The following is a 15640-nucleotide window of genomic DNA, read 5'->3' on the forward strand; positions in this document are numbered from 1 at the left end:
ATTGCGACTATATGCGAGCGATTTGTGGGCATGCCATATATACATTCTATAACTTGACAGTTATAATGGTCATACAAGTGTATGTAAGGGTTCTCTTAATCTTCAGCCCTTGCTCTGATGATGTCAATAGCTAGTTGACGAAAGCTTAGCAATAAAGAAGGCTATTTGTATATCCCGGAGTTCATTATTATTTTTATTGATTTAATGCCTACACCTGGGATTCCAGTATTTAGAGTTATCGCACACACACACACATGCACCTGCACAGGAAGAAGCCAGCATTTCTGGTTTCATCTTGCACAAAATCCTTGTTCGACAATTTCTCTCTGCCTTGAACAGATGAAGCCATCAGGCAGAAAATGAACCATATCTTGAGAAGTTACCCCCATATGTGAAAAAACTCTTGCAAGCCTAGCTTATACAAATTAGGGCTGTGCAATGCAATATATTTAAATGGAAAAAGTTCCAAAACAGATTGTATCTAACTAATGGAATCCTGAGCTTTTGACCATTGCCTTCAAAGGCAAGTACCAGTAATCTGTTTTAAATTTCCAAATTACAGAAAAACCAAGCTAGTGTTATTATACAGTAATTCATGATGGGACAGAGCAGAAAATTGAGTCCAAGCTCAAGTTAATGGGATAGCAAGAATTAAAATACTTTCATTGGATCATAAAAAACATTACTTACACGTTACTTTAATATCCAGTATTTTAGTAAGAATATGCTAAATTATCTTAAGGTTTTATTGTTTGCAAACGTTTCCTTCTGAAGATAAGACTACAAAGAATAAGCACTTTCATTAGTTATTCTTTTGCTTATTTCTAACCAAAAGAGTAATTACAATATGCACAGTTGTATCTTTTTAGGAAAAAAAAACCATAGTCTTTATTCCAACTTCTGATGTACAAAAATATATTTTATTAAAATCACTGAAAGTTAAGGCCACAACAAATCAATAAGATTGTATTTCCCATTGCTGCAATAGTAAAATTATGAATACAAATAAATATTGGAAGGTTGGTCCAAGTTAATATAGATCAGTCCCCAAATGCTAAATTTTACAAAAAAATATTGTAATCATTACATAGATGCCATTATTGTTTCCATGTATAAACTGCAATATCTGCTTGTAAGACCTCACATATATACAAGCCTTATACTTTCATTACTAAAGAATTATACATGTAGAGGAGGACTTTCTGTTCTGATATATTGATGGTGATCCCCTTTGATTTTTCTCAGTATGGTTCTGGTTTTCATCTTTACTTGTTTCAGCAGATACATTGGCTTGATTTCCTGTATCCTGTTCACTTTGAGGTAGGTTTTCCAGTTTGCTTTCATCACAGCTATGTGCGTTTTTCTGCTTCATAGACCTTCTTTTAAAAAAAGAAAACTAAAACACAAAAAGAAAACAAAGCATATTATAATAATAAACAACCCTGAAACAAACGAATAACATAAAAAACACTATATAAAGTAGTTAAAAATAAGGCAGCCTGAAGATGTTATCCATACTAATTTTGAAATAGTATAAATTAAGAATCTATCTATCTATCTATCTATCTATCTATCTATCTATCTATCTATCTATCTATCTATCTATCTGCAATTTGGATCATTGTTCTAAAAAACATTCCATTTAATTCCAAGGATTTACTTCCAAATAAACTTGCACTATATTTCAGATTTTAGCCATTTAAATACTAAAGCCAACAGAAGTAGGATAAAGGACTAAAGTTCCAATGAAATATTGTTAACAAACTGTTATGCAACCACATTATAATTGGTAACAGATGTTTTGTTTACAACGTTCAAATAGACTGCAAAGTATTTTGCTAACATAAACAGAATTATGTCACAGCTTACTTTGCTTTCAAACTAGCTTTTGTAGCTCTTTTGATTGTTAAATTATCCTATCCTATTGTTTTCCAATTTGGTTACATTCTTTAATTTCTTTCCATTAAAAATGCCCAAGTTAGGAAATAACTTGGCTTTGGAAATCTTGAACACTTTGTAAAAGTTTGTGAAAGGCCCTAGTATCTTCGAAATTCATATGTGATATAATCAGGTTCATTTAATTTTTTCCAAACATGCATGAACAGAGCATACATTTTTCATACCGTATTATGGAAACTGCATGTTTCAATTTCAATGTTTTTATTGGAAAATCAGAACATTATTGAAAAAACTTATCCTTCATGCTTCTGATAATGGAAGCAAAAATCAGAGAACACTGTAACTTAAACGTACAGCTCTCCCACCCCTGCAGTCTGAAATAAATAGTATTGCAAAAGTAGCAGAGTATTTTCCTTTGCCTCCTTGTTATACTAAAGAGGGTCTAGATGGGGCAGTCTTGAATTTCCTTCTTATGCTTTCCTGTATTCTCAGGATAAAATCATGTTTTATTAATCGTTGCTAGTTATTTTCTTCAAGGCCATCACCGTACTCCTCTATAGATCTCATTCATCTACTTGAATGTACATTAGCTTCTCCATCAACTACATTATCGGGGTCCTCACACAGAAGTCATCTGGCTCTATTTTTGCAGGCATTTCAATTTAAACTCTAAGAATCTGTAGCAGTTAACACTGAGTGATGTCAATGAAGTGAAGTACTGGACTATCTGGAGCAGTGTTTCTCAACCTTGACAATTTTAAGGCATGTGGACTTCAACTCCCAGAATTCCACAGCCAGCAATGCTGGCTGTGGAATTCTGGGAATTGAAGTCCACATGCCTTAAAATTGTCAAGGTTGAGAAACACTGATCTGGAGCATTCTCGGTCCTATAGCTAACACCTAAAATGGGTTATTATTTCTGCATACCTGAAATGATTCCAGGTTCATAAAAAATAGCAAGGAGAGTAGCCAACCATGTTTAAGAACAATGCAAATTAACATACTGAACATTAGCAAAAATCTACTGAAATTAATATAAATTGAGTAGACCATAACCCAAAATATGAAATATATTTCATTTGTCTATGAAATATACAAAAAAAATTGGGTACATAGATCATTACGCAGCTCCAGATGTGCATGTCAAATATGGAATAATTTTTTTCTTATCTGATATTGTTGCAAATGAACATATCTTAATTTTACCCTTTTTGCCTTATCTAGTAGTCTTCCAGATGTTCTATCTTGATTGTCTGTAGTTGCTTGTGAAGGATTTTTCTCTGTATAAATCTCAGCATTCTCACATGCTAAAAATAATACAATAAATCAGCCACCATTTTAAAATATGTTCAAGTTGCTTCAGTCACAATTTTCAAGTGGTGAACTATTTAGCTAATTAGTTATTTAGTAAAGTACATATTGTACATCCAAATCTCAAGAACTTCCATTTAATATATGGATTTTAAGTCTGCTAGTTTTGATTTGCTTTTCACTTGGACATCAGATAATTATGACCAAGGGGTTTTATAAGGGTTTTATATTGAGTGGGCATATCAAATATTTGCTTAAAAGCTTAGAAGCAACAGATAACAAAAGGAAGAATATCACAAATAGCCTTTCCAGTAAGGTCCTGAACTATCATTTGACAGTATATGTCTAACTTTCCCATCTGAATACAATTGCTGTGACTGTATCAGAAAAACCTGAAAGCTATGCTATTAAACTGGAGCAGCAGAAGCCTTCAAGATGAGGCTGATACAACCATTATCAATCTGGAAAGAGCTATGAATACTTCTAGAAATAATCTCCTTTGAACAGAACTAATAAATATTTCTAGAAAGGAAAGAATGAAAATTAAAAAGAGAAAAATGAATGGTCTCTCACCTTGTTTAACTGAGCTATTATCTGGAATAGATTTATCTTTCTAAAAGAAAAAAAAAGAAGCAAAACATTTCCAAGAATTGGTAAAATTATTTTTTTTTATTATACATGAGTTCATAAACACATCCATCACACTATCCCCTGCTTGGTTTAAAGCTGTATTGCACTTGCTAATTTTGCCAATTATCATCTTTGTATTTTTCACTCAGAAATCTGTTAAGGCCCAGGCATAATTAACAAACTACCTCTTGGGTAGTCTTTGCATTCACTTTAGCTACTTATCCCTTTGTAAATAGAAACGATAACAGCATTCATTACAATAACCCTTCAGACCAAGATACAATTTTCACACATTAAGCAAGCTGCACAGTAACTCTATAAGGAAGTCAAGTCTGTAAATAAGTAAATGATTACAGTGAGAAGATTTAGAGATAAGTACTAGCAATTTTGTTTAAAGACAAATTGCAACTTTTGTATAATGAATCTTCTCAGGCAGTAAAAGGATAAAAATACCCTACACTGTGGTCTATATTATTTCTCCAAAAAGAAGCTGTTATAATTTCAAAGAAATTCCGTACTGAAAATGAACAAAATATTTACCTCTGTTGTTTCTGAATCTGTAAGATTCTTTTCTTCATTTTCACATAACAGACTGCTTTCTTCCTCCTCATCAAGTGATTGATCTTCATAATATTCTGTTGCACCTGGTTCTTTCTCTTCTTTTTCACAATCTTTATTTTCATTATGGTCTTTTTCATTTTCATCATCGTTGCTAGTACAAGTCGCTTCCTCATCAGATATTTTTTGATCCTTTGATATGAAGATAGACATTTTATTGATCAGTTTATGAATCAAAGCTTTTTATCTCTACATCGAATTTTCACATTGGTCAGACACTGCAAAATAGAATTCATCATTTAATTTTTTTTTTAGAAAGATATAATAAGAGCTTCATTTCTCTCTCACCACCCCCCAAAATGGTGGGGAAGATTGGCAATTCTACACTGTAACTAACATTACAGTGGATAATGAGATAGATAGCATCTCATTTTCCAAAAACTTACTCCTAAAAATGAACACAGCATTTACCTCTATGGTTTCTACAGCCATATGATTATTTTCTTCATTCTCAAAGTATTTACTGCTCTTTCCCTCTTTAGGATTCTCAGCAGTACTAAATTGTTTTTGCTGATGTTCCTCTTTTTGTTCTTGTTCTTCTGTGGTATTATGACTATCACTTCTATCTTCCTCATCAGATGACTGTTGAAACTGTAATTTTTTTAAAGACAGATATTAGGTGTACATCAGAATGAACAAAACTTTATATTAATATAGTTGCATTACAATATTTAATGCAGAACAAATAATATAGTTTACACTTTGTGATTTAAAGACCAGAACAGTTTTGTTTATAAAGAAATTCTGTGAACTTCTGAACAACTGAACTGAAAGCTGGCAAAGCCAATGACCTCAAAAGAAACTAAATTAATTCTAGCCCAGAATGCAAATTACTTCTAAGTATCTTATTTTGCAACTTCATTAAAATGTTGAAAATGTAGTAAACATAAAAAATACATATTTTTAAATTATGCAAATCATAAATTAAACTCATTTGGCAGCCAGCATGGTATAGTGGTTAAGATGCTAGACTGGGATTAGACGGGTTCTAATCCTCTCTTAGGCATGGAAGCCATTTGGATGATCTTGGGCTCAACATTTTTCAGTGTTAATCAGCTTCAGGCCCTGCAATAAATCAGCACTCTTCTCATGCACTGAAGCTTCATCATGAGAGCTAGGTGACTAATGGTGGAAAAATAAGCAAGGCCTGCAAGGGGGGAGGAGGAGGAGGGAGAGAGGAAGGAAGAGGTCAAGAGGGAGGGGGAAGGGAAGAGTGGGGCAGGAGGAGGAGGAGGAGGAAGAGGAGAAGAAGAAGGAAGAGGAGGAGGAGGAGGAGGTGGAGGAGGAGGAGGAGGAGGAGGAGGAGGAGGAGGAGGAGGAGGAGAAGAAGAAGAAGAAGAAGAAGAAGAAGAAGAAGAAGAAGAAGAAGAAGAAGAAGAAGAAGAAGAAGAAGAAGAAGAAGAAGAAGAAGAAGAAGAGGAAGAAGAAGAAGAAGAATTCAATTACAAATTTCTCAAAAAACTTAGTGGGAATTATAATAAATACTTTCAATTCTCAGTACTGTATGAAATATGACCAGTCTGAACAAATAACCTATTGAAATAGATTTAAAGATCTCTATGAAGAAAAATCTTAAATTATAAAAAAATCCAACAAACTTTGCATTAGTAAAATTGGCTTGTATTTATAATAGTTCTCTGTAAATTAGGTCCAAAGCAGGAGCAGCAGGAAATATCATGGATTTAATTTGAACTACAATTTCATATTTACAAGAAATCCAGATTGGCGTATTTTCATAAGCATTTTCTTCATATTGCATAAAAATATTTTGAAAAGTTTCAAAAACAAAATTTGAATTTATGTTGACATTATGTTGACTTAAAATTAGTGTTTCACTGAGATTAATGCTGTATTAATTATTTAAACAGCTTATTTTACACTGAGTAAATTAAAACAGAGGTATTTGATATATGCAGTTATTACATGGCATTTTCCCAATCTTTTATAAACTTGCCAATAAGATTGATTCTACTTCTGAATATACCTGTTTTCCCAAATCAGTTTTAACTGTATTCTGTCATTTTACCCAGTATTTTACTAAAGACAATGGCATTAATTAACATGAAGAAATGTTTTAACAGATAATTAACATTTGCAAAACAGCTGCAGCTTAGTTGCAATGTCTAATATATAAAGAAAAACTTGTGTTTATCTGCTCTAGAGAATGACAAAATAACAATTATCAATCAAAAGTTCTAAGTCAATGTACATTGTATCTTCACACACACACCCCACTCCCAGTGAGCATCAAATCTTTCTCCTCAATTAATTGTAAAAAGGCCTCTTAGTCTTTTTAATCATCTTCTCAAATTTTAATTACATTTCCAGATTCCACAGTCCTGGAAAATTAGAAAAATGCTCATTATCTACATAAGGATGAGTACCTAAACTAATCAACTATTTCAACTTCCCCTTTTTTTGCTATTGAACACTTTTAAATCCATTTATACTGAATCAGATTCTTTTTCAAAAAGGAGAGGATAGACTATTTGATAAAAAGTAAGAGAAGGATGTGGGAAAATATACGCAACTTCACATTGTTAGATTAGAGGAACTTAGTTACCTTCCAACATGCCAGCAACTGAAGAGAAGTCTCAATTTTTGCCCACAGCAAACATCTCAAGTTGATCCATTAATGATGCAGGTAATGATCTTCCCTAGAACATTTCTTTAATTTAAGCATAAACTCAAAATCTCTCCTGCTCACTCAAATGCTTTCAACATCTCAGCATAGTTGTCTGTTCCTCGCAGACTGTTCCTGGCTTGTGTAAAATCTTACTCAATTTACTTGATTAGATTTCCATTTTGCCAGATGATAAAAGGCAAGATAATATATTGATTATAACAAACAGAAGGGTAATTTAAATACCATGAACTATTTTATGGATAGACATGAATGCTAATATGATGGTATCTTAAATTTAATAAAGTTCCACTTTTATTTACTATACTAACAAAACAAAAAACTTGGAGCCTACTATTTGCTCATAGTATGCATCAGCTGAAATTCAAAAATTATTTAAAGATGTAATTACTTCTTTGATGCAGAAGAGACTCTGGTTTGAATGCAGAACAGAGCTTTCTTTGCTATTTTATTATTAGCAATTCTTACAAAATATTGAGAAAATGGAGGAATAAATCATTGTGGCCAATGTTCCTCATTTCATAGAACAAATGAGGCTGTGTCCTAATATAAACAATTATTTAGCTATAATGCCACCAGAGATGACAACAGCCAAATCATAGCAAAAATTCAAAGAAATGGTGCAAGATTAGAAGATGTGGCAAGACCTGGTGCATAGAATTGCCAAGTGTCAGACTCAACCGAATGGATAACATCATCACCATCAACTATAATGCAAAAAAGCATCAGTGCTCAATCTATGCAAAAGCTCTATATCACAAAAGTAGAAAAACTATAAACATAAAATGGCATACATTTTGGAAAAACTTCCAATTATTACATTAAGACATGGTAAACTGAACATTTTCTTAGAGTACTAATACAGACAAAAGAGAGATACAACTTGTTTTGTTTACAATAACTTCAGTTTATAATCAAATATTCCTAAGACTGAAATACAAATATACTACTTTGTTTGGACCTCTTCCAATCACTTAAAAATACCCAGCAATTTGGCCATAAACTCATAGCAATTGCAAAGCTGTATTTTATAAAATAACATTTGTATTGGTAAATTGACACATTTATGTCTTAGAACAGTGGTTCTCAACCTGTGGGTCGGGACCTCATTTGGGGTCGAACGACCATTTCACGGGGGTCGCCAAACGCAGTCTGCCATTTTTTCCCCCTTTTCCTTAGCTGTGCTACTCCCTTTTATTCTATTGGCTTTTGAAAGCCAATAGAATAGACTCTCTTGAATAGAGTCTTAATTCTATTGGCTTTCAAAAGCCAATAGGAATTGTCCAGGCTGTCTCTGCCCTGCTGAGCCTGCCAAAAGTCCCATTCTGCAAACGGTGCTGCACCAGTTGAGTAGTCCTTGATTTACTACCGGTTGAGTAGTCCTCGACTTACGACCGGTTGGGGATCGTGGCATTAAAAAGGTTGAGAACCACTGTCTTAGAACATAGACTCAATTTGAAATTGAGTATAGGCAAAATGAAGGCGCCAATTTTAATAGTAGCCCAAAGTATACTTGTGCAATCTGCCTGTGCATTTGATGTATTTTCTGATTTCATAGCAGGTACAATGCAAGGGAATGAAAACCATCCAATCTCCTACCTACTGTATTTTCTTACATCTGACCATTTTCTTTCTAGTATCACAGGGATGTTAAACTGGCAGCCCGCGGGCCGGTTGCATCATATGGAGGCCATGCCCACCCCAGCTCCGACAATTTCAAAAAAAAAGTCACAATACGACTCAACACGTTTGACACCCGTGTATCAGATTATCCAGTGGAAGATATCTGTGAAAAGTAGGGTCTCAGTCTCTTTCTACAAGACTAGTATAAAGAGCTGCAGAGCTACCATATCATTTCTAATGTTATTCCCATGTGCTTTTGCTGAACAATGAAAAGCCCAATAGGCTAACAAATTATGTCCTGTTGCTTGGAATTTTTTCAGAACAATTTGCATGTGATTATCCAACATATATTTATCAAGAAATTTTTTGTGTTAATTTTGTGTTAATTTTTCTACAGGTAGTCCTCAACTTACATCACAACAGGGACCAGAATTTCTATTGTAAGTCATTCGGTTTTAAGTAGAGTCATTATGTGACTCAACCCAATTTTACAATCATTTTTTAAGTCAAGTCACCGTGGTCGTAATCAAATCACATGGTCATAAGTGCAAATCCAGCTTAACCAATGGCAAATCATGATCACATGACCAAGGATACTGCAAATGGTTGTAAATGGGAGCCAGCTGCCAAGTATCCAACTGTGATCAGGTGACCATAGGGTGGCAGTCATAGGTTTGAATTCAGGCCATAACAGGCTTTTTCGTAGGCTGTTTTTAATTCAAACCCATTGTTAAATGAACAGTTGTAAGTTGAGGGCTACCTGTAGTATAGTTTTGTTGTTTAGAATCACAGAACGTAAAGTTTGGAAGGAACTATGGAAATCCATAACTCATCCAACCACTGCCCAGAACAACATTCCATTACTACATCATAACTCTCCAGCCTCTATGTAAATACCTTCATTGAAAGAGAAGATCCACCACTCCATTCCTTTGCCAAACAGTGTTTGTCGTTAGATTTTTTTTCTTGATGTTTAACCAGAATTTACTTTCTTTTAATTTAAATCTATTGTTTCTTCCTACATTATGTGACAAGTTTTCTAGATGACACCCATTCGGATACATGAAATCAGCTGTCACATCTCCCTGTAGCCTTCTCTCTGGTAAATATTATCTAACATCTCTAACCATTCTTCCAAAATGTTTCTTTCCAGCCTTGTCATCCTGGTTAACCTCCTGTTTATAATGTATCCAATTTATCAATATCGTTCTTAAAATATTCTACCTAGAATATTCTCGTTGCACTTTGACAAATACAGAATAAGGAGGAATGATGGTGTTTCTTGATTGCATTATTACTTGTTTTCTTTCACAGAGGTTTTGGCCACATTCTTAAGGTACTAATGCAATCTTTGATTAGATATGTTTTAAGCATTTTATAATTTTATATAAAATTATTTTTATCGTATGAATCAGTTTGAAAATGTGAAAGCAATATTAAAATGTGTATATTCAGTATTTCCTCCAATTTAATTGTTTTGCTATCAGACAAACCTAAAATGAACTGAAATTGTGCTGCTGAGGAATAATTAGGGATTGAATGTGAGGAGGAAATTGAGAACAGAAATTTTCAGATACATTCTATTTTTCTTCTATACTCACATTTAAATTCCACATTACAAATGTCAAATCCTTAGCAGACATTTTTTTTATAAATTATCAAGTAAAACCAAAATGAAATTCATTATGGCCATGTATGCATAGAATAACAACAATTGTTAAAGTATGTTATAATTGTCATAAGGCACATCACATCAAGTACGTTGATTATACTGTGTTTAGCAGTATTATTTTATAAGGATTTTTAACACTAATCCCTTATGTTAACTGAATGCAAACATACAAAGGTGTGTGTAAATAATAGTAAATGGTAACCCATATCTGAAGTATACCCTCCCCATCTTGGTGCTTTCCAATATATTAGGTTACTAAAACAACTCACATCAACCAACAGTATATTGGATTAGTATTGGATGTGAATTATGTAGGTTAACTGGCAATATTTATTCTACTCCTGTCACTTTGCACATCTTGTCCCTCACACTGCTGAACGTAAAACATTTGTAGGCACCAACTTGGAAGGCTGCATTAGAGCATAGTGGCTGTGAATGCAGTTGATTAAATGTTTGAGGGAATTATACAGCAAGGACACATTAAAAAGAGCACTAAGGGATCTGGTTCTATATAACCCTGTTACTACTGCACTATATTATCTTCCTATTTTATGATGAAATGGAGGTAAGAGGCCATAATTTACATGTTTATTCTAGACATGTTAATTTATATGACAGGTAGTTATAAAATTTCCAGGTTTAATGATTTAACTGGAATATCCTATTTTGGAAAATGTTAAATATTCTTCTTATGATCTAGAGATAAAGTTAATTCATCCAAAAATCTTGTTCTATATTTACTGGCCTCTTCAAAAATATTTTCAAAAAGGATATTTTGGGTTTGTGTGTGTAGACATAGCTCTTTTTTGATTTAAAGTCATTACATACGTTAAGAGAAAACATAAGAATTAAAAATGTAAATATGATATGGAATTATACTCCAAAATAGGGAATTGGTATTTTATGAAGAATTCTGGCTCTAATGACCAAGGAGATTTAATGAGATTTATCCTATATAGATGGAAAGAAATTCATTCTAGATGTTTAAGAGTAGATTCAAGGGATGAGTTTTATCGATTTTACATATATACTGTATGTGTATATATGTAAAATACACACACACACACACGCATGCATGCACACATATTAATGCAGTATACAGATATTATACTATAACTGAAAAACGATCTTCATGTAGAAATTATTTCTAGTCTCCAGATTACTTTAGCGTCAAGTAATGTGGTAAAACATTGTTCCAAAACTCATATGTATGCTGAAATCCATTCACTGCTTGTTTCGGTGTTCTTTTTTCTTTAATGTTTTTTATTTTGCTGTTTGTATTTTGCTTTCTTCTTTCATTATTTTCTTTTTGTTTTTGACCTTTGGAGTTTTTGGCTACTTTTTCTTCCTTTTTACGCTCAACAATTTCTTTCTCGTCCTCCTCTTCTTCCTCCTCCTCCTCCAGTTCCTTCTCCCCCTCCTCCAGTTCTTCCTCCTCTTTCTCTTCCTCCTCCTCTTCTGTCTCCTCCTCCTCCTCTTCTTTGTCCAACTCCTCCTCTTCCTCTTCGTCCAACTCTTCTTTTTCCTCTTCATCCTCTTCCTCTTCTTCCTTCTTTTCCTCTTCTTCTTCTTTCTCCTCTTCTTCATCTTCTTTCTCCTCCTCCTCTGCTATCTCTTCCTCTTCTTCTTTCTCCTCCTCCTCCGCTATCTCTTCCTCTTCTTCTTTCTCCTCCTCCTCCTCCTCCTCCTCCCTTTGTTCTTCTTCCCCTTCATAAATCTCTGGGTCATTTTCTACCTCTTCATGATCTCCCTCTTCCTCATCTTTCTCTTCTTCACATCCCACACTTTCTTCATCTACTTCTCTTTCAATTTCTCCCTCTTGCTTTTCTTTTCCTTCTTCCTCTCTTTCAGTTTCTTCCTGATCCTGTTCTTCAGGTTCCTCTTCCTCTGCGCTATTCTCCTTTATCGACATAGCATCACCACTTTCCTCTCCATCTTCACATTCCTCATAATTTTCCTCGTTGTCCTTTTCTACTTCTCTCTCTTTTCTGTTTTCTTTCTCATCTCCCATTTCTTCATTATCTTTTTCCTTCTCCATTTTTTTCATTTTGCCCTTAATTTGGGCATTCCTGATGTTAGGTTTTTTTTCATATAGGTCCCTTTCCTCTATCTCTTGCACTTTATTATCTGTGTCATCTTTCTTTTGTCTTATCTGAAAGTTCTTTTCCTCCAGATTCTGCTCACTTTCTGTTTCAGATTGTGATTCATCATTTTCACTTTCTCCTTCATCACTCTTGGTGTCTATCATAGAATCCACCATGCCTTCAGATTTTTCTTCACTGTCACTTTCTTTGTCTTGTGCGCCATGTACCCTTTCGGTCTCTTCCATACTTACTTCATCTTCTTCAATGCATTGCTCCTTTTCTGGGTTTTCTTCATGTTCCTGGGTACCCTTCTCCAATGTATCATCCATATTTTTCTTTTCATTTTGCATGTTGTTAACATTTTTTTTATAATCAACTTGATTGCTTTCCCATTTATTATTTCTGTCTTCTATACTTGTTTCAGTAGCTGTCACATTTTCAAAATTAAATTGGTTTATCTCAAAAACATATGTTGCTGACTTATTCATCGCTTCTTGACTTAAGGAAGATGGCATTCTTACTATTTTTTCGATAATTCTTTCTTTGTGGTTATATTCTTTTTGTTTTTCACTATTGTTGTTACCTTGCATATATTGATCAGGTTTAGCTTTTACTTTATTTTTCTGATAATCTTCATGTCGTTTTTCCAGCTGATCATTACTAGAATGGCTGCATAGCACTTCTTGCTGAGTTGGTCCGGAATTTAGTTTGTCAATATTTTTCTTTTTTGTCACTTTAAATTCTTCTTTTACAGTTTTTTGGGTATCATAATTCAATGCAATAGTAGACATCTGTTCAGATTTACTCCCTGAATACTTTTTACGAGTCTTAATTTTCTGCACAAAAGCCTCATAGCTACTTTTTTTGGTGCAAGAATCCTTTTCAAAACTTTTTGAAGCCAGATACTCTAAAAGAGAAGATGATCTGCCAGATTCTAAGCTCTCTTGAAACTGGATACGATCAGATTCTTTCAACCCACCCTTACCATCAATTTTCAGTTTCATATTCTTATTTTTCTTCTAATCCATGTGAGAAGCAAGGGAAAAAGAAAAAAAGGAGAGAATTAAGAGCGAAGTAAGGGCAAATAAAAAGGCATCAGAAGATGAAAATGGCAGACAATAAAAGAATGGAGAAGAGGCTTAAATATAGCAAAAGCAACAAATTAAAACAATAACATGAACATCTAAAAAAGCATGAACCACTTTGGACACCCTTACACTCTTTTCTCTGCTTCGGGTTCCTATGCTTTATAATAATAGGCTTTTTGTGGATTAACAGAGTCAACATAGCAGGGTAAATCAGCTTCCAGAAACTATAATGGAATGAAGAATTTGACCTATCCTGGAGGCAAGATAAGTGCTTTTGTGCAAACAGAAGTATTTTTTCACCAAACACCTTCAGTTTTATTATTATAATCCTCATGTCATATTACAGATGGTCCTCAACTAATAACCAGAATTGGGATTGGAACCGCAGTTGAGCAAAATGGTTATTAAGCAAGTCACCCACCTGACTATTTCATGAATGATTGCAAACCTGGCACACTTGATTACAGTTGTTAAATGATCTCCTGGGTCATTAAATGGAGTAAATGGAGTTGCCTGCCAAGCTCAGCTTTCATCCATGCACAGAAGGGAATTGCTCTGGTGGGCTAGGGTATTTGGGGTCTGAGCTCCATTTCTTCACTCCTGCTACAGTTCGTCTCCCCTCCACGGATGGAAGAGAATTGTTCTGGTAGGCAGTCCACGCACATGTTCTCTTCCATGCACAGAGGGGAAACAAACTCTTGTGGGGTGGAGAAACAGTTCAAATCATGAAGATTCTAGCTCTGTCCCTACAGCCCCCTGGAGGAAATTGTGGGCGCTCCATCACTGGAGATTTTTAAAAAGAGGCTAGAACAGGGGTAGGCAACCTTGGCTCTTTTATGACTCGTGAACTTCAACTCCCAGAATTCCTGAGCCAGCCATGCTGGCTCTTGAATTCTGGGAGTTGAAGTCCACAAGTCATAAAAGAGCCAAGGTTGCCTACCCCTGGGCTAGACAGTCATTTGTCTGAGATGGTATAGGTCAGTGATGGAAAACCTTTTAGAGACCAAGTGCCCAAACTGCAACCCAAAAACCACTTATGCATCGTCGGGTGCCGGGTGGGTGTGGCCCATTGGCTGGGTGTGGCCCATTGGCTGGGCGTGGTTGCAGTGGTAATGGCAGACTGGGTGGGACTAAAAAGTTCAATCAATCAATTCCAACTTTGCAAGATTTTTTTTCCCGCAAGAAGTTAAAATTGACTGATTGAACCTTTTTTTTTTTTTTTCACACAGTGGTAGAGGCCTAAAGCGAAAAGGTTTTATAAAACCCAGCTGAAGGCCTAGGATTGGGGTGATGGTGCAGTTGCCCACAGAGAGGGCTCTGAGTGCCGCCTCTGGTACCCGTGCCATAGGTTTGCCACCACTGATATAGGTTCTCCTGCTTGAGCAGGGGGCTGGACTAGAAGGCATCCAAGGTCCCTTCCAGCTCTATTCTATTCAGGAGTCTCCCTTCTATGCACGGAGAACTCCTTTGAAGGGCTGTTGAAATGGAGCTCAGATCTTTAGGATTTGACTTTTGTTTTTGCAGCGTGACAGTGGAATTCTTCTCCCCTTGGCGGTAGCCCTTTTGCTTTCAGAGCTGCCTGCCAGGAGGGAATCTCAGCTCTATAGCAGGTGGCAGCACCAAAGCTTGCAACCTTTCCTGCCTCCAGGATGTGCATTTTTGTGTGTATATGTGTGTGTGTGTGTGTGTGTGTGTGTGTGTGTGTGTGCATATACATGGTATTTTATGACAATCGGAAGTACTTTATGGGCTGTAAAGCACCTTTTAATCATAATATGGAACAGCTGTTAAACAGTCATAAGTGGAGAACTACTTGTAAGTACATTCCAGACTTCTTTAAATTTGTTAATCTACAAAATAGTTGTGAAATTCAGGATTATATGACATTCCAATCTACTATTCTTCAGATTACATTTACATTAACATGATACAATTGCCAATTCTCAGATTTTTATTTTTAAAATATACTTGTCTTATTTGTCAGTTATATTGTTCTAGCATGCATATATACACTTTCTGCACAAAAGAACTTACTTTTATTGTACATAAAGAAGTTGGCATGCAAATATTA

General features: G+C 34.9%; 1 protein-coding gene across 5 annotated transcripts in view; it reads right to left on the reverse strand.

The window, feature by feature from the left end:
* Positions 1 to 898: 898 nt before the first annotated feature.
* RPGR (retinitis pigmentosa GTPase regulator) overlaps positions 899 to 15640 on the reverse strand; it is a 44317-nt gene continuing 29575 nt past the window's right edge. For 4 of the 5 annotated variants that reach the window (XM_039342148.1, XM_039342147.1, XM_039342150.1 and 1 more), the window contains one exon: positions 11200 to 13500. In XM_039342148.1, coding sequence (XP_039198082.1) covers positions 11557 to 13500 — 1944 coding nt within the window. In that variant the 3' untranslated portion in view covers positions 11200 to 11556. Of the gene's footprint in view, positions 1397 to 3105; positions 3207 to 3783; positions 3824 to 4380; positions 4591 to 4869; positions 5050 to 11199; positions 13501 to 15640 lie in introns of those variants that run through there. The other variant, XM_039342151.1, reaches the window with a different exon arrangement.

This window comes from Crotalus tigris, unplaced genomic scaffold (genome assembly GCF_016545835.1).
Source record: "Crotalus tigris isolate CLP2741 ecotype Arizona unplaced genomic scaffold, ASM1654583v1 scf7180000017775.1145084777:2100578, whole genome shotgun sequence".
Lineage (NCBI taxonomy): Eukaryota > Metazoa > Chordata > Lepidosauria > Squamata > Viperidae > Crotalus > Crotalus tigris.